This window comes from Carettochelys insculpta, chromosome 6 (genome assembly GCF_033958435.1).
Source record: "Carettochelys insculpta isolate YL-2023 chromosome 6, ASM3395843v1, whole genome shotgun sequence".
Lineage (NCBI taxonomy): Eukaryota > Metazoa > Chordata > Testudines > Carettochelyidae > Carettochelys > Carettochelys insculpta.
The window spans coordinates 21319318-21344651 of record NC_134142.1 but is presented as its reverse complement, the minus strand read 5'-3'; the positions used below and the strand labels follow the sequence as shown (position 1 = coordinate 21344651).

The 25334-nt window shown below is 46.8% G+C and overlaps 1 protein-coding gene across 4 annotated transcripts in view; it reads left to right on the top strand.

The window, feature by feature from the left end:
* The window catches only part of COA8 (cytochrome c oxidase assembly factor 8), a 55304-nt gene that overhangs the window by 9477 nt on the left and 20493 nt on the right, over positions 1 to 25334 (top strand). Inside the window, exons 4-5 of one of the 4 annotated variants that reach the window (XM_074996432.1) lie at positions 8684 to 8774; positions 11999 to 14297. The exons of 1 other annotated variant lie outside the window; for it this stretch is intronic. In XM_074996432.1, the coding sequence (XP_074852533.1) occupies positions 8684 to 8774; positions 11999 to 12104 (197 nt within the window). In that variant the 3' untranslated portion in view covers positions 12105 to 14297. Of the gene's footprint in view, positions 1 to 4680; positions 8656 to 8683; positions 8775 to 11998; positions 14298 to 25334 lie in introns of those variants that run through there. 2 more of the 4 variants (XM_074996431.1, XM_074996434.1) reach the window with 2 other exon arrangements.

Sequence of the window (25334 nt, the reverse complement as noted above, 5' to 3'; positions counted from 1 at the left end):
CCCAAATCAGATCACTGAAAAACCCCACTTGTTATGCCCTTCCAGCATGACTGCGAACCACTAATAACTACTCTCTGAGACCATTCATCCAGCCTGTTATGCACCCAACTTGTAGTGGCCCCATCTAAGTTGTATTTGTTTAGTTTCTCGATAAGAGGATCTTGCGAGACCGTGTCAAGTGCCTTACTAAAGTCTAGGTTTACCGCATCTACCCACAAGTCTTGCTATCCTGTCAAAGAAAACTATTTAATTGGTCTGTCATGATTTGTCCTTTACAAATCCATGTTGGCTGGTACCTGTCACGTTATTTTCTTCCAGATGTTTGCAGATGAATTCCTTAATTATTTGCTCCATTATCTTTCCCAGCACAGAAGTTACACTGACTGGTCTGTAGTTTCCTGGGTTATTCTTTTTTCCCTTTTTATAGATGGGCACTATGTTTGCCCTTTTTCAGTCTTCTGGAATCTCTCCTGACTTCCAGGACTTTTCAAAGATGATAGCTAAAGGCTCAGAAACCTCCTCTATCAGCTCCTTAAGTATTCTAGGATGCATTTCTTCAGGCCCTGGTGACCTGCAGACATCTAGTTTTTCTAAGTAATTCTTAACTTGTTCTTTATATATTTTATCCTCTAAACCTGCTCCCTTCTCGCTAGCATGCATTATGTTAGGCATTTCTGCCTTCTTGGTGAAGACCGAGACAAAGAAGTCACTAAGCACGTCTGTCATTTCCAAGTTTCCTGATTATTGTTTCTTCCTCCTCACTGAGTAGTGGGCCTACCCTGTCCTTGGTCTTCCTCTTGCTTCTAATATATTTACAGAATGACTTCTTGTTACCCTTTATGTCTGTAGTTAGTTTGAGTTCATTGTGTGCCTTGGCCTTTTTAATTTGGTCCCTGCATACATGTATTGTTTGCTTATATTCATCTTTTGTAATTTATGCTAATTTCCACTTTTTATATGACTCCTTTTTGATTCTGAGATCATGCAAGATCTCCTGGCTAAGCCAAGGCGGTCTTTTACCGTATTTTGTATCTTTCCTATGCAGTGGTATAGCTTGCTTTTTGGCCCTTAATAATGTCCCTTTCAAAAACTGCCAAATCACTTCAGTTGTTTTTCTCTTAATCTTGCTTTCTGTGGGACCTAACCTACCAGCTCTGAGTTTGCCATAATTTGCTTTCCTGAAATCCATTGTCTGTATTTTGCTGTTCTCCCTTTCACTATTTCTTAGAATCGTGAACTCTATGATTTCATGGTCATTTTCTCCCAAGCTACCTTCCACTTTCAAATTCTCAACCAGTTTCTCCCTATTTGTTAAAATAAAATCTAGAACAGCTTCCCCCCTGTAACTTTTTCCACCTTTTAAAATAAAAAATTGTCATCCATGCAGTCCAAGAACTTTCTAGATAGTCTGTGCCTCACTGTGTTAGTTTCCCAACGTATGTCTGGATAGTTGAAGTCCCCCATCATCACCAAATCCTGTGTTTTGGATAATTTTGTTAATTGTTTAGAGAGAGGCTCATCCAGCTCTTTTACCTGACTAGGTAGTCTGTACTAGGCCCCTGTCATGACACAACCCTTGATTTTTACCCCTTTTAACCTAACCCAAAGACTCTCAACATGTCTGTCTCCTGCATCCATCTCCACCTCAGTCCAGGTGTGCACATTTTTTACAGTATAGTATACAGTATAGTAGCATCCTTCAGTCTACGTAGACTATGGATCGCACCCTTCGTAGTTCCGTTTGGCATCCTCATTTGCAGCGTCGGCTGTGACTGTGAAGACCCACACGAGAGTGACAGTCCTTGCTGCATCTGTTGCATGTGTAATGGGTGTCTGGCAGGTCCTTGCTGTGCTTTCTATGGGCTCGCTTCTCTTTTGCTAGCTGTGTGATCCTCAACTCACCCTTCTGAAGGCCCCTGTATAGTTCCTGCCTCCATCTGCTACGATCGTCTGCCAGCTCCTCCCAGCTGTCTGGCTTGATGTCTACTTCCCTGAGGTCTCTTGCAAACATCTTTGAAGCACATCTGGGGGCGTCCGGGAGGTCTTTTGCCAGAGGCTAGCTCGCCATACAGAATGTCTTTTGGGATCCTTCCATCATTCATCCTGTGGACGTGGCCAAGCCAGCGGAGCCGCTGCTGCCTGCGGAGGGTGTGCATAGTTGGGATTCCAGCTTGCTCAAGGATGGTAGTGTTGGACACTCTGTCCTTCCACGATATTCCAAGGATGCGCCTGAGGCAGCGTAAGTGGAAGACGTTCAGCCTCTCTTTTCCTGGCGGGCATACAGGGTCCAAGTCTCGCTGCCATAAAGGAGGGTGCTGAGGATGCAGGCTCTGTAGACTTGCGTTTTGGTGTGAGTGTACAGCTTGTTGTTATTCCACACTCTCTCGCTGAGTCTGGGCAGAGTTGTGGCTGCTTTACCAATCCTCCTATTTAGCTCAGTCTCCAAGGACAGGGTGTCAGGGATGGTGGACCTGAGGTAAACGAACTCGTGGACGACCTCGTGGACGTTTTTTACATATAAGGCAACACCTCCTCCCTGTGTTTACCTTGCCTGACCTTCCTGAATAAGTTGTACTCTTCTATAACGATATTCCAATTGTGTATTATCCCACCAAGTTTCTGTGATACTAATTATGTCATAGTTGTGTTTGTTTATTAGGATTTCAAGTTCTTCCTGCTTATTACCCATACTTCTTGCATTTGTATATAGGCATCTAAGATACTGATTTGCTTTTGTCTCCTAATTCTGCCTAGCCCCTCTTTTTTTCTCTGCTATTTTAGCCCATGATCCCTCATGTTTCCAACCCAACTCCTATGTCTCCTGGTTTTTTACTAACTGTGGGCTTTGGTCACCCATCGCCATCAAACCTAGTGTAAAGCCTTCCTCACTAGGTTAGACAATCATGATTCAAATACATCCTTCCCATTCCTCAAAATGTGAATCCCATCCTGCTTAGCAGTCGTTCATGGAACAGCATCCTGAGATTGAGGAAGCCAAAGTGCTCCTGGGCAACACTATCCTTGCAGCCAGGCATTCACTTCCAGAATGCACTTGTCTCTGCCTGGGCCCCTACCTTTGACAGGAAGGACTGAGGAAAATACTACCTGCTCTCCCAGCTCCTTGACTCATACCCCCAGAGTTCTGTAGTCAAGCTTGAGCTTCTCAAGGTTACACCTTACAATATCATTTGTGCCCACATGGATGAGTAGTGTGGGGTAGTAGTCAGTAGGCTGGATAATCCCTGACAACGCCTCCGTAACGTCTTGGATATGGTCTCCTGGCAGACAGCATACCTCCCAGAGGCCGCGTCTACACGTGCCCCAAACTTCGAAATGGCCACGCAAATGGCCATTTCGAAGTTTACTAATGAAGCGCTGAAATGCATATTCAGTGCTTCATTAGCATGTGGGCGGCCGCGGCGCTTCGAAACTGACGTGGCTCGCCGCCGCGTGTCTCGTCCAGACGGGGCTCCTTTTCGAAAGGACGCCACCTACTTTGACGTCCCCTTATTCCCATGAGCTGATGGGAATAAGGGGACTTCGAAGTAGGTGGCGTCCTTTCGAAAAGGAGCCCCGTCTGGACGAGACGTGCGGCGGTGAGCCGTGTCAATTTCGAAGCGCCGCGGCCGCCCACATGCTAATGAAGCGCTGAATATACATTTCAGCGCTTCATTAGTAAACTTCGAAATGGCCATTTGCGTGGCCATTTCGAAGTTTGGGGCACGTGTAAACGTAACCAGAATGACATCAGGGCGACAGATGGGTATCTCCATCCCCCTCAGAAGAAAGTCTCCTACCACCACTACTTTACATTTTTTCCATGTAGTGGTGGCAACAGACCATTGCTCGGGGAAGATTTCCTGTGATGGAATGGAGGTAAGGGAATCCCTTCACTCTTTCCTCAACTTTTCTATCTCCTAATGCTTCCTTAACTTTTCCTTCTCTTCCCAGCTATTATTACTTCTGACAGGGTAATGGCTCCTTCCAGCAGCTGCTAGACACCAATGTCCTCTGGGATTCTTTCTTTCTCTTCTATTTAGTCTTGGGGATTCACAGTGAGTATGGAGCAAATACTTCTAATGTTCTTCTCGTCTCATGTTGGAGACATCGGTGCAGTGGCCGCTTAGAGCATTCATCACTTCCATGTAGTGAGGACTCACAGATCCCTCTTTCTTTTTCTTTTTCTCTCTCTCTCTCTCTCTCTCTCTCTCTCTGACTGCATCTACACTTCGAGCTAAAATTGAATTTATTAAAATCAATTTAACGTTGGGTTTTATCCATTCGATTTTGAGCATCCTCACCTTCCCACATGCTCCCCACAAAATTTGACTTATTGCTGCCACACACAAGTAGCTTAAATTGATTGTTGCAGCAATGTATTGTGGGAACCTCTTTCACAGTTCCCTTAGCCCCGTAGCATTCTGGCTCTTTTCACTGATGCAGCATGGGGGAAAAAATGCCCTGCAAGTGACTGGGTATCTGACAACATCTTCCCACATTTCACTTTCTTCATTTAATTTCCCTCATTCCCCTATCTTGTTAACCAAATATCCCTTTTTCCAGGCTAGGTCTGGCTTTCCTGTGTAAGAGATGTTCTTTTTATAATGAGGTGGGGAGGGAGATGTTAATAAATCACTTAGAAAAGGTTGGAAAAAAGATGTTGTGTTTCCTAACTGACAGATTTTCACAACTGGCTGCAAAAGCACAGGACCTTTGCAAGCTTGGATCTGGATTTAGACCTCTTATCAAAGAAGATCCTGAGATCAATAATTTTGTCTCCAAGGCCCAAGAGCCAGCCTGAGGCATCAAGAGGTGGGACCCTCCTGGACTGGGCAAAAGGTGCAGACCCTCCTGGACCTGTGGGGTGAGGAGGATCAACTCTAAGACCCCTAGGTGAAGCGCTGTAATGTCCAAACCTACTCTGGATGGCCACCACCCTGACGGAATGAGGTGCAGCATGGAGGAGGTCCTAGCAAAGGTGAAAGAGCTCAATCAGGGCAATATCCGGACCCAGGATGCTGTCTGACTCTGGGGCAGGACCCACCACCTTCCCCTATTCCCAGCGTGCCCAGTCTTGGCTCTAGGTTTACACCTGGCAAAGAAGACCCTCAGAACAAGAATTTTCATCTTGGCAACCGCTGCAAAACCTGGAAATGCATGTGTAAGGAGTAGACACATACATAACACTGAAAATGCAATGTATCATAAAATCAGTTATGGCTCGGTTGGTTGCTGCAAGCCTTACTTTGAGAACTGTGGTAATGGTAGAGCTACTATATTGCCTTCATTGAGTTTTGGAAAAAAAACCCAGAACTATAGCCAGTCCCCAAAAATTGCGTCTGCCGAGGGAGACTTCTCTCAGGCACCTAAAAGACTCATGACTATAGCCAGCCCCGAAAATTGTGACTGTCCAGGGAGACTTCCCCTGGGCAGCTAAAAGACCCAAAAGTATAGCCAGCCCCGTAGTCTTTGGATAAAGCCCATACAAAAAATTTGCTGTGAGGACAGCCACTCTAGTGATGAAATATTTTCTTCTGTTGACTGAAATTGTGTCTGCTGAGGAAGACTTCCCCCAGGCGGCTAAAAAGACCCACGAATAGCAGCCAGCCCCCCAGAAACCTAGCTGCCAAGGGAGACTTCCCTGGCCGGCTGCAGGACCCTCACCTCATACAAACTGCCTGGCACCTTGTGCAGCATTGCCTTTTATTGGTTCAAGGTCAAAGCCACATTATGCGGCGGGTGCAGGAAAGATCCAGACTGCATGGCGCCTCTGTGGGGAGGAAAGGAAGGGGATGTGGGAGTCAGGACAAAATGTAAATGGTTGAAAAGAAGTTTCTTGTCCAAGCATGACCCCTTCCCACAGACTGGCTACCATGTGATGCAGGCAAGGGAAAGTTCCAGGACGCATTGGCGCCTCTCGGGGAGGGGATGTGGGGAGTAGGACAACATGTAAATGGCTGAAAAGAAGTTCTCATCCTGTCATACAAACACAACCGCCACCCAAAGCCTACCTGCCACATGCTGCAGGGGTCAACAGCTGGCACCAGGCAGTGCAGAAAAAAAAGACCGCTAGCAGTGGTAGACACAGAACCACAGACCCCCCAGCCGCGCTAATAGTAAAGAAAGAAGATTTTTCAGCCTCTCACGACTCTCCAGCCACGGGATTCCAGGTGCCAAATTGAAACTGTCTTCCTTTTGCCTAATTCCTCCACGCCTGAGAGCAGTGTGGGTGGAAGAGGCCAGAGTGGAGAATTGTGAGGCACATACGGGACATCTCTGGAGGCTAATGAATTCAATTTAAAGACAGGGCGCTTTGTCACTACCCTTCATTCGGAATTTTAAGTTAGAACTGAATGCTACACCCATCAGGTTACTACAATATTATGATATTGCTATTTTGTCAATTTTAATGCACTATAAATTGAGCTAATGGCACTTACAGTGAAGAAGGGCACTTGGTAAAATCAGGCTAAATGACTTAAAATCAGTATTATCTCGTAGCGTAGACATAGCCTCTCTCTCTCTCAACTTGAAACCTGGCTTCTTCAGCCAGATACAATGCAAAAGTTGTAGTGTATTGGGAGTGTATCGTCTTTCCCTAGTTGCATGGAGCCAGTTTGTTCCGCTTGATTTTTAATGTCGGGGGTCGGAGGTGGGGATTTAGTTGAGCAGCCTGTTGTCAGCTGGGTGCTCCACATAGTTCAGTCATCTGGGTGCCTCCAGAACGCATTTGGTAACAAGGCCCATAATGCAGGCAACTTAAACAGTTTCTCTCACTGGGGATAGAGACTTCTGAAAAACAGCTTTTCTCAATGGGAGGGGAATGAGGGCAATACAGTCTGGGAAGATGACATCACACACTCACAACTACCTGCGGCGTGTTTTTTTTCCCCGTAATGCACCAGCAAACAATCCAGAATTTCACAGAGCTGAGGGAGCTGTGGGATAGGTTCCCCAAGTTTGACTGCTGCAACAGTCAAACTTTGACAATTTAGTGGGGATGCGCTAAGTAGACTTTTTGGACAGGTGTGGACACTCAACTTTGACTTTATAAAATCCAGTGTTAACAAGTCTACTTTAATAAATTTGACTTTATTTCGTAGTGTAGATGTAGATTCCATTAAGTGACTAGCCGTTGTCCTATAGGCAGTCTCTTGCAGAGCCAGGACTAGTGTCCCGTACTCAGAGCTTTTTTTCTACTCATCTGTAGAAAGAATCCTTTTCCTTACATGTTCTGCCACTTTTGATCCAACATGCTTTGTCTCTTTTCTTTTATTCATTCTTGTTACTTCTACTACGTGTCTTTCTACTAGATGGTTATTAAATTCGGCATCTCAGAACATCTAAGTACTGGTGTACATTACTTAGCAGAACACAGAATTGCACTATTAAATTCCAGCATTTGAAATACCTACATAGCCATTGACAAGATTTTCTTCCGAGTTTGAGTGGCAGGATTTCATACTGAGAAGAAGAGGGTTTTTGAGTAGTTTAGATGGTGCTTTGATCCTGCTTAGGCTTTAAAATCCTAAAGACTAAATATGGATAGTTCAGAAATTAATTACAGATTTGCAATTTCTCTTTTTCTTAATTGGGATCCATTAGATTTTATAATTATTTTTAAAGGTCTAATGGTTATAAAGGGCTAGCTTATAAGTTTCAAGATCAGCCATGTTTGCATCCTCTGTAACAGCTTACCTTTTTCCCTTCTATATTTGCATTTGTTTTTTTTTAAGGCTGTTTCAGACTTTTAGAGGCAGCAGAGCCCTGGGTGACTTGACTTAAACACCTTTTTATGGGCATTTTTTAAAATAGTTACTGCATACTTTACTTGTCTACCGCAAAAAATCTAAATGCTTCAGATTTTAAAATAAAATTTAAAAAAAAATCTTCGTATTGAGGCATTTCTTGTCAATAAGAAAAGGTAAGAGTTTTGAATGGCTCATTTTCAACATTTAAAAATTAGATTTAAATACAGTACTTTATTATGACTATTACATTTGCCTTACTATTGTAATTATTGTCTAGTATAGACATGTCAAAGGCATATATATTATTCTTAGCTTTATATTTATGTAACTGCATGTGGTACAGGATCTGTCATAATGACTGAATGGAAGCATACTTAATACAAGTTTTCTTGGCACTTAAAAACAAAACATTGAATAGAAAAAGAGGTACAACCTAATAAGAGCAGACTTAAGTTTCTAATTTATTCCAGAAAGGCCTAGAAGCCTCCAATCAGATCCATATCGTGCTCTATAGACACAGGGGTATGTCTCAATAAGAAGCATCTGTCTACAGAAGTTGCTGTTGAAAGTGATATTCCCACAAAGCTTCTGTCAACAGATTGCGTCTACATACACAAGCGGATCTATCGTGACCCACTCTTTTGACAGAAGGATCCACTGGAATGTCTACACAGCTTTTTTGTCGACACAACTCATTTTGTGTGTAGATGCTCCGCAAGTTTTGTCAACAAAACTGTCTACTTTGATGTAGCCAAAGAGCTTAATTTAAATAGACAAAACAAAGCATGGAGAAAGGGAATATTATATGAAAATGAGGCACAGCAAAACTAAGTGGCCTAAGGTCACACAAGAATTCCGTAGTAGGTATCCGCAGTTTAATGTATTAATCACAAGAAAAACCTTGATGTATTCATGTTGAAATTTCTTTTCAGGCCAAAAGGTAACATTGGATGCAGAAGAAATGGCAGATTTTTACAAGGACTTTTTAAGTAAAAATTTTAAAAAGCACATGAGTTATAACAGGTAGGTGTATAGGCTTCCTGTTGAGTAATACATGTAATTCATCTAAGTTAAAGGGACACCATCAACAAGATGGCTCTTCTGTCTGAAACTTTTTGCCTACTGTTATTAGAAGAAGCACCTAAGGTAATTATTGCCAAAAAGATTTAAAAAAAAAAAAAGGGAAAAATATGTTGGTTTTTTTTTCAATTTTGTATGTAACTGCACTTCATTTATAGTCACTTGGAGTATTTCCACTGTATATGGTTAGATCCAGCTCCTTCAGAAGTTAATCTGAGTATCTCCATATACTTAGATGGGAGCTGGCTCAGGGCAGAGGGTTGGTATGTGATGGGGTGCAGGAGTCAGGGTCGAGGGGTGAGGAGGTGCTCAAGGCAAGGGGTGAGGGGCTGCAGGAATCAGGGTGTGGGGACAGTGCTGTCTGGTCTGCAGTGGAAAGGCTGGCAAAATCCAGAGATCTCATACCTCACCCCACCAGCTGCTTTGTTCCCAGTGCAGCCACACCCTCCCTCTGTGGTCATTCTACACTACAGTATCTGTTCCTGCTGACCTGCCCCACCCCTTTCTATGTTATGAGAAGCAATCAAATTCCAGGCACATCCCTTTATCGTGGGACAGCCAAACCCTTATCTTGCTCTAAGTTATGATAAGAGGAAGTTGCATACCAAATTTAGTGGTCTTAACTCTTACTGTTTAGGAAGAGTTCTTGAACAGACTCATGGACAGATGGACAAACATACAATCCCTTTCAAATATGTAGTCAATAAAAAATTCTCACGGAGGAAGTAGAGGGGAAAGAGACAATTACAATATTAGTGTGACCTGCTGATTTAAGTACATTTCAAGAAATACTGGGTTTTATCTTTCTGTGGGTAGTTTGTTACTAATTGAAGTCTGATCCAGGATAAGGCCCTTATTGAGGGGGCAATAATAGTAGCTTACACTAGGCAAATACGTAAAAGCTTTCCCATATTGTTCTGCCATTTGATCCTGACAAGTAATGTGACTGCCATTACAGCACTAAGCCTGTTTTTAGCCAGATCCTGCTAATTGTGCAGTGTTTTGTGAAATGGACAGATGGTCACTGTGAATAAGAGATAACATACTTTCACCTCTTGATAGCTGATTTCAAATCTTCACCCCTCTCACAAATGAAAGACTGGTGCAGACTCTCTTACCTATATCCTGAATTACTTCTTAAAGGCATGCTTCATAAACAGTTAAAGGGATAGATATTATTTTAAAGAACACTACTTTACCAGGCATAATACTGGCTCAGTAAATATATATTGATTTATAAGCCTAGCATATGCTTTATTGGATTAGATAATTCAACCTTCCAAGGTTGACTCTTGTTCTTCCTTTGGCAGTAGTCAACTGTGACCATCTCAATGCATGCATATATGTACACCTAGTTAATAGTACAATGCTGTACAAGAAGGAAATTTCTCCCTGGCTGCTTGATTATCAGTTTCACCTCTGAACCATGAAACTTGACTGCCTTTACCTTAACTTGCACAACTTCAAATGTAGTTGGTATAGTTGGCCATAAAACTATTCAACCCCTCTTTAACTGTAGGGCTATGGTTACACTACAGCACTCTGTCGACAGAAGTCACTGTCAGAAGAGATTTCCCTACAAAACGTCGGTCAACGGAGTGTGACCACACGCAAAAGCCAGTTGGGAGAGTGCTCTGCTCTGTTGACAGAGCACCCAGACTGCTTGGCTACTCTTTTGACAAAACAGGCACCGGGAAGCACAGCAGACAGGGTTGCACCTTGTTGTGGATGCCCTGTCTGTCCAGAGAGCCCCCTTGCAGGTGTTTACACAGCTGTTTTGTTGACAGAAATCTGTCAAAGGCAAAATTCTAGTGTAACGATAGCCTAGTACTGTGTTAAATTGAGTGCCTCCAGCCATGCATTCCACACACAGATAACGCAATTTGTGACGTCCTTTAAGCCATGTAGGTAACATTAGTACTTACAAATGTTTGTAGGCAAATTAGATCTAATTAGAAAGGGGAAGTAATGCTGCAAGGAAAGAAAGGTAGGTAATACATTAATTCTCTTGTGTAAATGCCCCCAAGGGGCCTCTTTGGACAGACAGGGCATCCACAACAATGGGCAGCCCTGTCTGCTGTGCTTCCAGGTGCCTGTTTTGTCGAGAGAGTAGCCAGGCAGTCTGGTTGCTCTGTCGCCAGAGCAGAGCACTCTCCCACTTGGCTTTTGTGTGTGGTAGCACTCTGTTGACAGAAGTTTTGCCAGTAACTGGGGGGAAGGATAGCTCAGTGGTTTGAGCATTGGCCTGTTAAACCCCAGGTTGTGAGCTCAAGCCTTGAGGAGGCCATCCCTCAAGTGATGCTGTTGCAAAAAAAGCAAACATGATTCTAGGATGCATTAACAGGTGTGTTGTGAACAAAACGCAAGAAGTCATTCTCCCGCTCTACTCCGCGCTGGTTAGGCCTCAGCTGGAGTATTGTGTCCAGTTCTGGGCACTGCAGTTCAGGAGGGATGTGGAGAAATTGGAGAGGGTCCAGAGGAGAGCAATGAGAATGATCAAAGGTCTAGAGAATATGACCTATGAAGAAAGGCTGAAAGAATTGGGCTTGTTTAGTTTGGAAAAGAGAAGATTGAGGGGGGACATGATAGCAGTTTTCAGGTATCTAAAAGGGTGTCATAAGGCAGAGGGAGGGAACTTGTTCGTCCTTGCCTCTGAGGATAGAACAAGAGGCAATGGACTTAAATTGCAGCAGGGGAGGTTCAGGTTGGACATTAGGAAAAAGTTCCTAACTGTCAGGGTGATCAAACACTGGAACGAATTGCCAAGGGAGGTGGTAGAATCGCCATCACTGGAGATATTTAAGAAGAGGTTAGATAGATGGCTTTCAGGGATGGTCTAGAAAGTGCTTGGTCCTGCCATGAGGGCAGGGGGCTGGACTTGATGGCCTCTCAAGGTCCCTTCCAGTCCTACTCTTCTATGATTCTATGATCTAGGGCTCTGGGGCAGATGGATTTTTTTTTTTTTTAAAAAAAAAAGATTGTGCTTGTTCCTGCCTTGATGGCAGGGGATTGGACTCAATGACTTCCCAAGGTCCCTTCCCGTTCTATGAGATGTGATGTGTCTTGTGTTCATCCTTCTAGGAGGTTTAATGCCATTATTTACCTTTTTTTTCTCTCCCCTCTGTGTTTTCTTTTTGTACTGGTTTTTTTCTGGTACTGGAACCTAGAGAGTGGTACAAACGTAATTTTATTATCACGTTCCTCATGGGACAAGTGACCTTTGAGAGGGCTTGGAAGAGGCTTGGCTGGAAAAGGACAAAAGTTGGAAATTAATGCTCGCTACATCATCTAGAACACAACAACACTGTAATGCATGTTGGACACATTCAAACACTGAATTATTGCCACAGTAACTCTTTTGATCTGTGTTTATTTTGTATATCAGGCCACATAAATTCAAGTAGCTTCTGATCTTGACTGTGCATCATGATGTAACAACAGAACATCCGAAAGTATGCACAGCCAAAAGCTATGTTGACATTTACAGCAGAAAGAGGGCTGTACATAATTTATATAAAAAGACTGCAGTCTGTTCCACAGTCATCTTAAATGTGGCTGTGCAACCCATAGAGGCTATGTACCAGAGAGAACAACCCATAAAGATCAACATACCGTGCTTCATTTTGTTCCATGTGCTGGAGTCTCTGTGGGTCGTATAAATGTATAAAAGATAGAAGTGGCCATTATCTGCATTGGCTACAGTTTTTCCACCATCCTGTAACCATCATAGAGGTAAGTGCAATTTGTGACTAAGTTTAACTTAGATTTGTAAACACATTCTTATTTAGAATGATTAGAATCCCCTTTTTAAGGGACACTTTAAATACATAGATTTAATACCCTCATAAATGATCAAAATAACTGAAACCTAATTTATCTGTATTTTTGGAAATGGAAACATGTTGACTAAATGATTTGTCTCAGTTGTCAGTACTCAGATGAATAAAAATTTTAAGCTTTTTTAGTTTTAAACAAAATATAAACATTATGATAGGTATTTAGTGGCTGTGATAGGAAAAAAAGATGGCTACAGAAGATGAAAATTGCTAGTAAAAGCCAATTTTTGTTTTTTAATTATCTTGAAAAGACTTGCTGCTCTCACCAGGTTCCTTGAGCACCCAGAATTCCTGCTAGCATAAATCAAGTGCTCAAGGAATGCCATTTCACTGATCATGAGTTAAACTTATTTTTACAATTGTACTAATTATGTATTGTTTTAAAGAAATGACCTTGTACTAGTGTTTCATGCCCGTTAATGAAGTTGAATGGATAAGGTATGTTATTTACTTTGTTACCTAATAAATGGATTCTTCTGAATGAAGTGTGCATTGATAAATATACATGTTAGAATTGCAGGGATAAATATTTTTGTTACAGTAGTAAAGATAAGTAGAACTGATCATATTTGGTGGCAAATATGCTTCATTCTTGGAGTTGAAAAATCCACATCAAATGAATGAAGTGCTCAGGGCTAGCCAGACTGCTTAACATTCTTTTATCCTTTCAAGTAGTCCAGAGCAGTAGGCATGGCCACCTGCCAGTTTGGATATCAATCACATGATTGCTCCTTGCTTCCTCTGCAGGTACCCTAGATCTCTATTAAAACAATCAGATCCAAGTGTACAGCCAAAGTGTACTTACCCCAAACTTTAGGTAGGAATGGACACCACAGTATTTTCTCCACATGCATGCATATGTACACACTCTCCAGGCCTGTAAAGATTACTGTGTGAAAATAGTACATTTGGAGTACTGCAGGTTTAAGCGAAGGATCTGGGGAAAGACTGGGCATGGCCAGGGGACATCATCTCCTAGCATTTGTTCCTATGGTATCATACCCCATTAAAGGAGGTGTAAAGGCCTAGGCCTAAGATCTCGGCCCTCTAGGGATATTTTGAGATCCACAGAAAAATCCTATGGTAGTCAGGGCATCCGTGAATTTGCCCATGCAAGTACGTTAGTAAACATGCAGCCTTTATTTTTCTGTAAATATTTTTCACATAAATCACTGTGGCCACTAATAATGGCCACATAATTTGGTCTAATTATGCCAGGGTATCCACATAATATCTTATGGGGTTAGTGGTTTGTTGGCTAAATGATCTGTTAATTTCCAAGTGTAACTATGACCCCCGGTACAACATGTTTCAGTAGTATTGCAAGCTAACTTAAATCCATGAGAGAGAAAATTTTGCATGTAATATCTAAATACTTAAATGTGACATCCTTGCTTTGGACTCTTATTGTTTCTGTCAACAGTAATGCTATGCCCGTTGTTTTTTGTTCATTCTTTTTGCTTTTTGTATCTTGTAATAACATATTTCCTTGGACATACTGGTTATGAAAGTTACCTATTACATAGTACTTTAGATTGGGAACTGGCCTTGCTGTATATTATCACTTTGTTTGATATGTCGTATTGTTTTCAGAATATTCTTGTCTGAAAATAAAGGCTTAGACATGCAATGTGTAATACTCCATCTTTTCATTAACTTATAGTTGCAGTATATTTTTCTACAATGCAGGTTTGGGTTACCTTCATATTTTTCTGAAATGCAAAAAAACCCCTCCCTTGGGGTGGGAGTGGGAGGAATGAAGCATAGCCTCAATAAAAGGAATTTGTTCACATTTAGCAGAACAGGGAAATAAACAGCTGGCTTGAAAATCAAAGTACAAGCCTAATAGAAAAGTACTTTGGAGTAGCAGATAGAGATTGTTGCTTCCCCTCCTATAGTGGGACAGATAAATGTGGAGTGTGCATAAATCTGTTTGTCTCTTGGCTGATCCATCCTTATTTACCTCTGTCTTGGTAATGGAAACATATTAGTCACATCTGTCAACTGCAAAAGGGACTGTATGAAATATCTTTAATTTTGGGTCCCACATTACTATTGCATTGGCTCCCAATGCCTCTCTGTTGCTGGATTAGGATTCAGTCCGAGATATTTACAGGGCAAAGATTTCCAGCTGTACTTCAGTTTTTCCATGACCCTCATTTGGTACGTTAGATGTACTCTCAATTCTGGCTGGTAAGGGAGACATCACTTTTGGGATTTCTTGGTGACTTCAGTAGAACTGCTGTCATGCACATACTCATTTTTTAAGCTTGCAAGTGTTTGAAAGATTGATGCCTTAGATGTTTTGCCTTTCCCTGTTTACAACTGTTGGTTTGATCAGCTGAGATGCTTTTTACAGTCCTGTCTCAAAGGTCAGTACAGGTTGAACCTTTCTGGTCCAACAACATGGTTGGCCAAGCAGGATCATGGATGTTGCTGAAGCAGAGAGTCCTTGGTGCTGGTAGCTGGGAGAGGAGCGGATGGTAGGGTGCAGAGCCTGGCAGCAGACCAGCCACAGGGGCCATCAGCTGGACCCAGCAGCGGAGCATGGGCAAGGGCATGGAGCCTGACAGTGCAGAGCCCAGCAGCTAGGGTGGGACCAGCAAGGGAGCCCAGCTGGGGCCAGGGATCTAGGGACAGGAGAGCCCAGACAGCAGCCAGGACAGGAGCCAGACTGGTTGCCAGTTCTGGCAGCAGCATTAGGCCAGGAGTGCAGAGCCCGCAGAAGAGCCCCACTCTGGTTTTCTTGTAGACCACAGGAGAACCTGGAGTCTGTCAGCAGAATGCCAGAAACGACCTTCCCTGGTCCAGCAAACACCCTCCTTCAGGACCTGTCAGGTCCCAGAGGTGCTGGACCAGGGAGGTACAACCTGTACCTTCAAAAGTGGCTTCTGATTTTGAGAGCCTCGGGCTTTTTTGGGTTTATAACCTGAGTCACCTTGGATTCTGCCTTTCAATGGTTGAGGGTATTTGCAGTTCTCTACATACCAAGTGCTCCCAGTCACATTCAGTGGCAAGAGCACATTTTTTAGAATTCCTCCTTTGGCTCACCAGTGGCCAGCCTCACTGAGCAGTTTTTTTTCCCCCAAGTGATGGACGCAATTAGGAAGTAGGTGATGGGATGCTAAAGCTCCATTTCTGTAATGAACTCCACCTGGGCAGACTCCCTGCATACACATGCAACTCCATTTCCTTCAGTAAGGTTCTGCCTAGGTGGATGAACTGTTTGTACACAAGTCATTGTATGATTGAAGCCCTAGGCTAAGTATAAGATATTAACACAGACAATTGAAGAAAGCTATTATGAAAACATGTTAAAATAATGTCTGTAAAATGTTTTAATTAACTAAGCCACGTTAATTTAGGCAAATAAGTGTTGTGAGCAATTAGTGGCAGTGCTCCCAATAAGATGAGCATATGGGTGACCACCCAGGAGAGACTCAGGTGTCACCCAGCTGATTAGCAGAGCATCCACAGCTGGCAGTATGTGTTTTCTGTGGGTGGTGCACATCTGCACATGCCCTGGTGCCCATAACAAATTTTATTCTGCCCCAGATGGAAAAAAAATAGAGGGAGCACTGGCCAGAGGTCTCATACATTTGCCATTATTAAATTCATGATGATTTTTTCTGACAGGCAAGGCACAATTATGATGCTACTGGGTTCGGATATTACCGATAATAAATCTGTGCATCAAATCCCCCTTGAGAAGAATATGGAGCCTTCATTGTCTGTTTGAAAATAAAATTCTTGTGTCTGTGAAGGACTGTTGTAGCATCAGAAGCAGGAGAAGGATCAAAGAGTGAGCACCAACTCTCACCATGGGGGGTGATAATGCAAAGGAACTATTCTACCAACTAAATAGTAAAGTAATCCTCTCAAAAAGAAATAGAATACATTTTCATATTTCATACAACATCATCCTGTACTGTTTAATCTTCCTCTCTGTTACAAGGATCTAACACGGCAACATTATTTTGGTAATATTCAAAAGGTTAATAATTTAGGTGATTTATATTATGTTGGGAAATAGTTATATTTCAACAGCCTATTTCCTGCTATTTGCTAACTTCTCTAGTGAGGCGTATATTTCAGTAATAGAAAGGGAGGAAGTGTGAAAAAGGAATAAGAAGAGAAATTAAAGGCTCTTCCTTGGAAGGTTTGCTGCAATTGTAGCTTCTTCTTCGAGTGGTCCCCGTGGGTGCTCCACAATAAGTGTCGGGCTCGCCCGGCGCCGCAGATCGGAAATCTTCCAGCAGTTTCTCCTGGATCCCGCATGCGCCGGCGCGCGCCGCTCCCCTGCACGCCCCCAGCCACATGCGCGATCTGGTCCCCGCTAGTTCCTTCTCAACCGCCATCGGCTGCAAACGGAATCCGCTCAGGCTACAGCCAGAGTCAGATTAGATAGTGTTTCTACGTGTAAATTGTTATTTTTTTCCGGTAAACAAAAAAAAAAAAAGAGGACAAAGAGAATATCAAAAAAAAAGAAAATATATAATAGAGAGAGAGGAGCGGAGAAGAAGAGTGGATGTGAAGGCCAGTAGGCCGCCCGCTGCCCCGCAGGCCGGTGACTGCGATTCGGGTAAACAGGCACGGATTAAGTGCTAAGTACCCTATTAACAGTAAAAGACTCACCGCGATGGCCTCTTCAGGTTTTAAAAAGTGTGAGTCCTGCCATGAAGCTATGCCGGCCTCCGATGGGCAGAGTGAATGTATCCGATGCCTGGGGGAATCACATGTTACCCAGAAGTGTTCTCACTGTGCTAAGCTCACAGCCAGGGCCAGGAAAAACAGAGAAATGCGTCTTAAAATGCTCTTGTTTGACAAGGCCCTCCAGCTGGACTTGCTGGAGAAGCCTCACCCAGAAGGGCCCTCTGGGTTACATAAGAGGAAGGCAGCTTCTCTGACCCCCTCGGTGCAGAAACGGAGGAAACTCTCCCCAGCTCGATCCTTGCCGGCAGTTTCAGCAAGCACACAGCCCCCAGCCGCATACTCAGGCAAGCAGCAGCGTGGCAGTGCACGTGGCGGAGGCTGAGCCTCCGGTTACACAACAGCCGGCACATGTGGCACCTAGAGCATCAGCCAGGCAAGCGCCGGAACCGGCAGTACCGCCACAGGCAGCACCGGCCCCCGCGGCGCTAACGGTGCAGGGCCACCAGGTACGGAGCCTGCAGGCACCCGAGGAAGTTACCCGCGCGGCACCGCAGCTGAGCGTGCTGAGCACGGCGCCAACAGCGGGGCCGAGATCCCTGGTGCGGGAGGGAGCGGTGCCAGCCCTGCAGGGGAGGGGCAAGGCAAAATCAAAAGCCTGGCACCGCAGCCCTTCTCCGGACAGGGCTGCGCTGCTACTAGCAACAAGCCCTCCCCCTGTGCTACACACGCCGCCCAGAAGGCCTGGGTCTCCACCGGCCTATCCAGAACCACCTCCTCCATTCCTCCAACCAATGTCACCATGGCTTGGGCCACCTTCACCTTTTCTGGGATTGGATCCCCTGGAATACTACCACAAACCAGTTTCACCGCTATCTCTGTCGTCGCGGAGGTCTCGATCTCCCAGGCATCGGGGGTACACACACCAAGAGTGGTCTAGGTCTCCATCCCCAGACCCTTGCCCGTTCTGCCATGGTCGTTCTTATCATGCTGGACACAGACACCCCAGGCCCAGGGGCAGGTCCCCCCCCCGGCCATTCAGTACCCCCGTGGACACTCCCGATCGGGAATGGAAACACAGTTATCTCAAGGGGAGTTAATTTTACAACCCCGAGACTTTCCTTCACAATCCTCCAGCGAGCAAGCGTATCATCGGCTGCCGGCGCCTGAGAGTTCGAGGGAGGTTTACCCTAGTGGTTCCTTCTCATCCTCCCCAGATGAGGCCATGGCCCCCGGGGATGTCTCTCCCCCGGATGACCTTAAACAGTTTCAGGAGCTGTTTAAAAGGGTGGCTTTCACGCAATGTATTCAAATGGCAGAAGTGCAGGAGAAACATCACAAACTCCTGAAAAATTTGAGACCCCCGGCTTCATCCAAAATTGCTATTCTGCTGGACGAAGCCATTATGGAGTCAGCCACTACCATATGGCAGACTCCGGCCTCCGTTCTGCCTACGAACAAGAGAGCGGATAAGAAGTACTTCGTCCCGGCAAAGGGCATGGAGTTCCTTTTCAGTCACCCACAACCAAACTCGTTGGTGGTCGAATCGTCCCAGCAGAGGTCAAAGACTTCTCAGTACAAATCGGGGGGATTGGACAAAGATGCCAAGAAGCTAGAGCTGTTTGGCAGGAAGGTATATTCCTCTTCCACCCTGCTATTGAGAATGGCAAATTATGGGGCACACCTAGCGAACCATAATTTTGATAATTACTCCAGGCTTACTTCTCTCATGGATTCACTTCCGGAAGATAAGAAGCCGGTGTTAAAGGCAATTGTGCAAGAGGGCTACGCAGCATCGTGGACGGGAGTCCAGATTGCCCTGGATGTGGCAGATACGGCGGCACGTTCAACGGCTACAGCAGTGGTCATGCGTAGAGAATCCTGGCTCCAGACATCGGGTATCCCGAGGGACCTACAGGCCAAGATCGTGGACCTTCCCTTTGACACGCAAAAGCTGTTTGCAGACTCAACCGACTCGGTCCTCCACTCCAGTAAGGACTCGAGAGCTACACTTAGAACCTTGGGTATTTATACTCCTCCATAGAGGAAGAAAAAATATTATCCTCAGCAAAGAGGCTACCCGTACCAACCACAGCGTGCTCAGTATCAACGGGGCTACGACCAAGGGCGCCATCAACAGCAGCAACAGTACAGAACTCCCAGGCGACGTTCTCAACAAAGCCGTATGCCCTCAGGACAGGCCCAAAGGCAACAAGTTTGACGGTCATGTCGAGGGCTGCACTATCACTACCATCGCTCAATGCCACTCTCATCTCATGTTCCATCATCGCCTCAGACCGTTTCACCCCCAATGGCAAAAGATCACCACAGACAAATAGGGTGCTGGAGATCATAGCCACGGGTTACGTGATCTCTTTCCAGTCGCTCCCACCGATAAAGCCTCCCTCCAGGCCTCACCTCCGGGACGCTGCCCACGAGGCGAGGCTCAAGCAGGAGGTGGACCACCTTATGTTCATAGGGGCGGTGGAAAGAGTGCCGGAACAATTCCAGGGGAAAGGTTTTTATTCACGCTGCCTCCTCACAGAGAAGAAAACAGGAGGCTGGAGGCCCATCTTAGATCTTCGGGGCCTCAACCGCTACATTCGCAAGCAACGCTTTTGGATGATTACAGTCGCCTCCATACTCACGGCACTGGACGATGGAGATTGGTTTGCAGCCCTCGACTTACAAGATGCTTACTTTCATATAACGATCCAACCGGCACACAGGCGCTTCGTCTGCTTCATGGTCGGCAAGGAACACTTCCAGTACAGGGTTCTTCCGTTCGGCCTCTCCTCGGCCCCCAGAGTCTTTACCAAAACCCTGGCAGTGGTGTCAGCCTACCTGCACAGATGGGGTTTTTATTTTCCCATACGTGGACGACTGCCTGCTGAAAGGGGCTTCGAAGACAGAGGTCCTACGCATGTTACGCGTCACAGCAGACACGTTTTCTTCGCTGGGCCTAGACATCAACCTCACGAAGTCAAAGACCGACCCCACACAAGACATAGAGTTCATAGGGGCATGCATAAACTCTGTCACAGCAAGGGTGTACCTACCCGACGCCCGCTTCCGCGCCATCAGTTCGCTGGTGCAAGTCATCACATACTGCCCCACGGTGCCGGTCTTAACGTGCTTACAGCTGCTGGGCCACATGGCGGCAGCAACATTTGTGGTACAGAATGCCAGATTGCACATGTGAAGCCTGCAGCATTGGCTGGCGAGTGTCTACAAACCGGCATCCCACACTGTCCACAGGGTGGTGTCGCCCATGACAGAGGTGCGCAGATCCCTGGCGTGGTGGGAAAACCCCAAGAACCTGCTAGCAGGGGTGCCCTTTCACCAACCACAAATTTCTATTTTTCTTACTACCGACGCCTCCCACATAGGATGGGGAGCACACATCGGCGACAAGGTGACGCAAGGGCTGTGGTCTCCTGCGGAACAGACACTGCACATAAACATACTGGAGCTCAGAGCAGTGTTCAACGCCTGTAAACATTTTCAAGACCACATACATGGCAAAGTAGTCGGGATCAATACCGACAACACCTCCGCTATGTTTTACATAAATCGACAAGGAGGAGCCCGATCCTGTGCCCTATGTGCGGAAGCAGTCCGATTGTGGAACTGGTGCATCGCCAACAACATAACGTTAAAAGCCTCGTACTTGCCGGGTGCTCACAACGTGAAAGCAGACCAGCTGAGCAGGCACTTTGCACTCACGCACGAATGGTAGATCCGCTCCGATCTGCTACGGCCCATTTTTCATACATGGGGGTTGCCCCAGATCGATCTGTTTGCCACACAGCACAGCAAGAAGTGTCCCCAGTACTGCTCCAGGGCAGGAGTGGGGCGGGGGTCCCTGGGGGATGCATTCATGATTTCATGGAGGGGCCCCCTACTTTATGCATTCCCCCCCACAGCGCTTATCCACAAGGTGTTGCAGAAAGCCAGAAGGGAGAGAGCTCGCATGATACTCATAGTCCCAACTTGGGATTGGCAGCAATGGTTTCCCTTGCTTCTGCCCATGTCGGACTGCCCGCCACTCCCTCTACTGGTGGCGCCGGACTTACTCACGCAGGCTCGGGGGTCCATAGTGCACCTGCACCCTGAGGGTCTGCACCTACAAGCATGGTTAATCCATGGCTCAGCTCCTTAGAGAGCACATGTACAGAGGAAGTACAACAAGTCCTGGAATGTAGCCGAAGGACCTCCACCAGGAAGACTTACAAACAGAAATGGACTCGATTCACAGCCTGGTGTTCCGCCAAGCAGTTAGCTCCCCTTGACGCTCCTATACCGGTAATACTAGAATACTTATTGGATCTCAAGAGGGGCGGGCTTTCTTTATCCTCGCTAAAAGTCCATCTCGCCGCCGTATCAGCCTTTCGGCATACAGAGGAAGGGCCCACAGTATTCGCCCATCCTATCGTTACCAGGTTCTTGAAGGGGCTGGTAAACCTGTACCCCCCTCAGAAACCGCTTCCACCATCGTGGAATCTGGACTTGGTGCTCAGCACGCTAACGGGTCCACCTTTTGAACCATTAGCCACAGTTCCCCTATGTCTCCTTACGATAAAAACAACCTTCCTCCTGGCAATTACGTCAGCCCGCAGGGTGAGTGAGCTCGCAGCAGTGATGGCAACGCTGCCCTGCACAGTATTCTCAAAGGAGTCGGTAACCTTAAGGCTGCACCCAGCCTTTGTTCCAAAAGTTTCTTCAGAGTTCCATCTTAACGAACCAATAGTTTTACCCTCGTTTTACCCAAAGCCTCACAGCTCCAGCAAGGAGGCACGCCTGCATCTCCTGGATGTGAGGAGGGCATTGGCCTTCTATATAGACAGAACTAAGTCCTTCCGGAAAATGGACAGGCTGCTAGTCTCTCTCTCTCCCAGGTCAAAAGGGGAAGGCCTCTCTTCACAGAGAATTTCAAAGCACATCGTGTCCTGTATAAAAATGTGCTACGAACTTTGAAAGACCCCTTTGCTGTCCCCGCCCAGGGCTCACTCCACCAGGGTGGTGGCGGCATCAATAGCCTTCTTCAAAGGCATCGCGTTGAAAGACATCTGTAGGGCGGCGACCTGGTCATCCTACGACACCTTCGCCAAGCATTATGCCCTACATCGGGTATTCCAAGAGGATACCCGTCTGTCGACAGCAGTCCTCTCGGGGGCAAGCTGCACATAAACCGATTACCCACCTCCTTTCTTGGGTTACTGCTGGGTAGTCTCCTATTGTGGAGCACCCACGGGGACCACTCAAAGAAGAAAGAGAAGTTACTCACCGTAGTAACGATGGTTCTTCGAGATGTGTCCCCGTGGGTGCTCCACCACCCGCCCATCCTCCCGGCTTCGGATCTCTGTCGAGTGTTTTTCAGGAGCATTCGAGGCGGTTGGTCAAGGAACTGGCAGGGACCGGATCGCGCATGTGGCCGGGGGCGTGCAGGGGAGCGGCGCGCACTGGCGCATGTGTGATCCAGGAGAAACTGCTGGAAGATTTCTGATCTGCGGCGCCGGGCGAGACCGACACCTATTGTGGAGCACCCACGGGGACACATCTCGAAGAACCACCGTTACTACGGTGAGTAACTTCTTTCCCTTTTGTGATTAATAAGAAAGATCCATAAATCTCAAAATAACTTTAGCCAAAGAAATCTTGAAATAAAAGTCTTGAAATCTAATAGGAGAGTGATGTCAGCTCCTTTTGTGATATTTTCTAAGTTTCACTGAAAATGTTAAGTGTCAGAGGGGTGTCCATGTTTGTCCATATATGCAAAAACACCAAGGAGTTAGCTGGGTTTGAAAATTTTAAGTACCCCCCAAGAATCCCTACTTCAAAAATCAGTTATTTGTAAGATAGCACTTTTGGTTCATATGTTTCATAAACTCATTTTAAAAGGGTTGCCACTGTGCTAAGCATTGCTGGGAGCCGGAGATAGCAGGAGGTGGCATAGAATTGACTGTATGCCACCAAGGGATTTCTCTGTCAGGAAAATGCCTAGTGAAGGAGTTTTACAGTCCTTGGCTACGTCTACACGTGAACGCTGCATTGAAATAGCTTATTTCGATGTAGCAACATCGAATGAATAACGTCTACACGTCCTCCAGGGCTGGTGCCGTCGACGTTCAATATCGACATTGGGCAGCACCACATCGAAATAGGCGCTGCGAGGGAACGCCTACACGCCAAAGTAGCACACATCGAAATAAGGGTGCCAGGAACAGCTGCAGACAGGGTCACAGGGCGGACTAGCACTTCCGGGGCAACAGCTAGCCGCTCCCTTAAAGGGCCCCTCCCAGACACACTCAGCCTGTACAGCACGTGGTTTGCAGAGCCATAGGCACGCACACCTCGGCGACACAGTCATGGACCCCCAGCAGCAGCAGCAGCAGCAGCAGCAGCCAGAGGTCCACCCAGCCGCCCCTGTAGGAGCAGGGCTTGCCCTGCTCAATGCCATGCAGGAGGCAGCTGATCACATCCTAGCCGCAGAGGAGGAGCTGCCCCCAGGGGAGGAGGAAGCAACCCCAAAGCCTGCAGCCCCCTGCCCCCCTGCTGCAGCACACGCCGCCGGCTGTGGAGCTACCCCATGAGCACCGACTGGTGGGAGCGGCTGGTGCTCGGAGAGTGGGACGACGACCGCTGGCTCCAGAACTTTCTCATGAGCCGGCAGACATTTCTGGAGCTATGCCAGTGGCTCACCCCCGCACTGAGGCACCAGGACACTGCCATGCGGCGTGTCCTCAGTGTGGAGAAACGGGTCGGCATCGCCGTCTGGAAGCTGGCCACTCCAGACAGCTACCAATCCGTGGGCCAGCAGTTTGGCGTCAGCGAGGCCACCGTTGGGGCTGTCCTCCTGGAGGTAAGAGGACCCATGGGGGGATGGGGAGGCAGCCCTGGCAGGGGAAGGCCACACACACCCTGCACACCCCTCATTGGTGCTCTCTCATGTCCTTCCCCTGCAGGTCGTCCACACCACCAACTCCCTGCTCCTCCACAGGCTCATGCAGCTTGGGGACCCGGATGCTGCCATCATGGGGTTTGCCACCCTGGGCTTCCCCAGTTGCTTCGGTGCTGTGGATGGGACCCACATCCCCATCCGTGCCCCGGAGCACAGTGGAGGACACTACTTAAACAGGAAGGGCTACCACTTGGTGGTCCTCCAAGCCTTGATGGACAGCTGGGGCTGCTTCCTGGACATATATGTGGGCTGGTCTGGCAGCACCCACGACGCCCGGGTATTCCGGAATTCAGGCCTGTGCCGCCGACTGGAGGCGGGGACCTACATCCCCCAGCGGGAGATCCCTGTGGGGGACACCACCATGCCCCTCTGCATCATCACAGACGCGGCATACCCCCTCTGGCCCTGGCTCATGCACCCTTACACGGGCCACCTGTCAGACAGCCAGGAGCACTTCAACATGCGCCTGAACCACGCGCGCCAGGTGGTGGAGCGCAGATTTGGCTGCCTCAAAGGGCGCTGGAGGTGTCTCCTCACCCGCCTTGATGCGGGCCCCACCAACATCCCCCAGTTTGTGGGTGTGTGCAGCACCCTCCACAACCTGGTCGAGAGCAAAGGGGAGGCATTCTTTCAGGGCTGGGCTGTGGAGGCCAGCAGGGCCGATATGCAGCCACCCGCTGCCCCCCAGTCGCCAGGTGGACCCCGAAGGGACCCGGGTGCAGGAGGCCCTGTGGTCCCATTTCGACAAGGCCGCGGGGTGAAAGCTGGCAGGGCCCCCACTGCACCCCCCCATCCTCCACAACACTCCCTGCCCCTACGCCCACACCACAGAGCACCCAAGAGCGCACCCCCCCACTTTTCTTGGAAATAAAAATAGACATGTTGTTCGTGAAACCAGAAAACGTTGAACTGTTATTATTATACTATTTACAACCAAAATAAATATTATATTTATGTGTTGTATGATGAAAGGAAAAAAAAGGGGAAGACAAGGAAGGGGAGAACTATTTACATGGGGGGGCAGGTATCATCATAAAATAATGGGTCTAATACAAA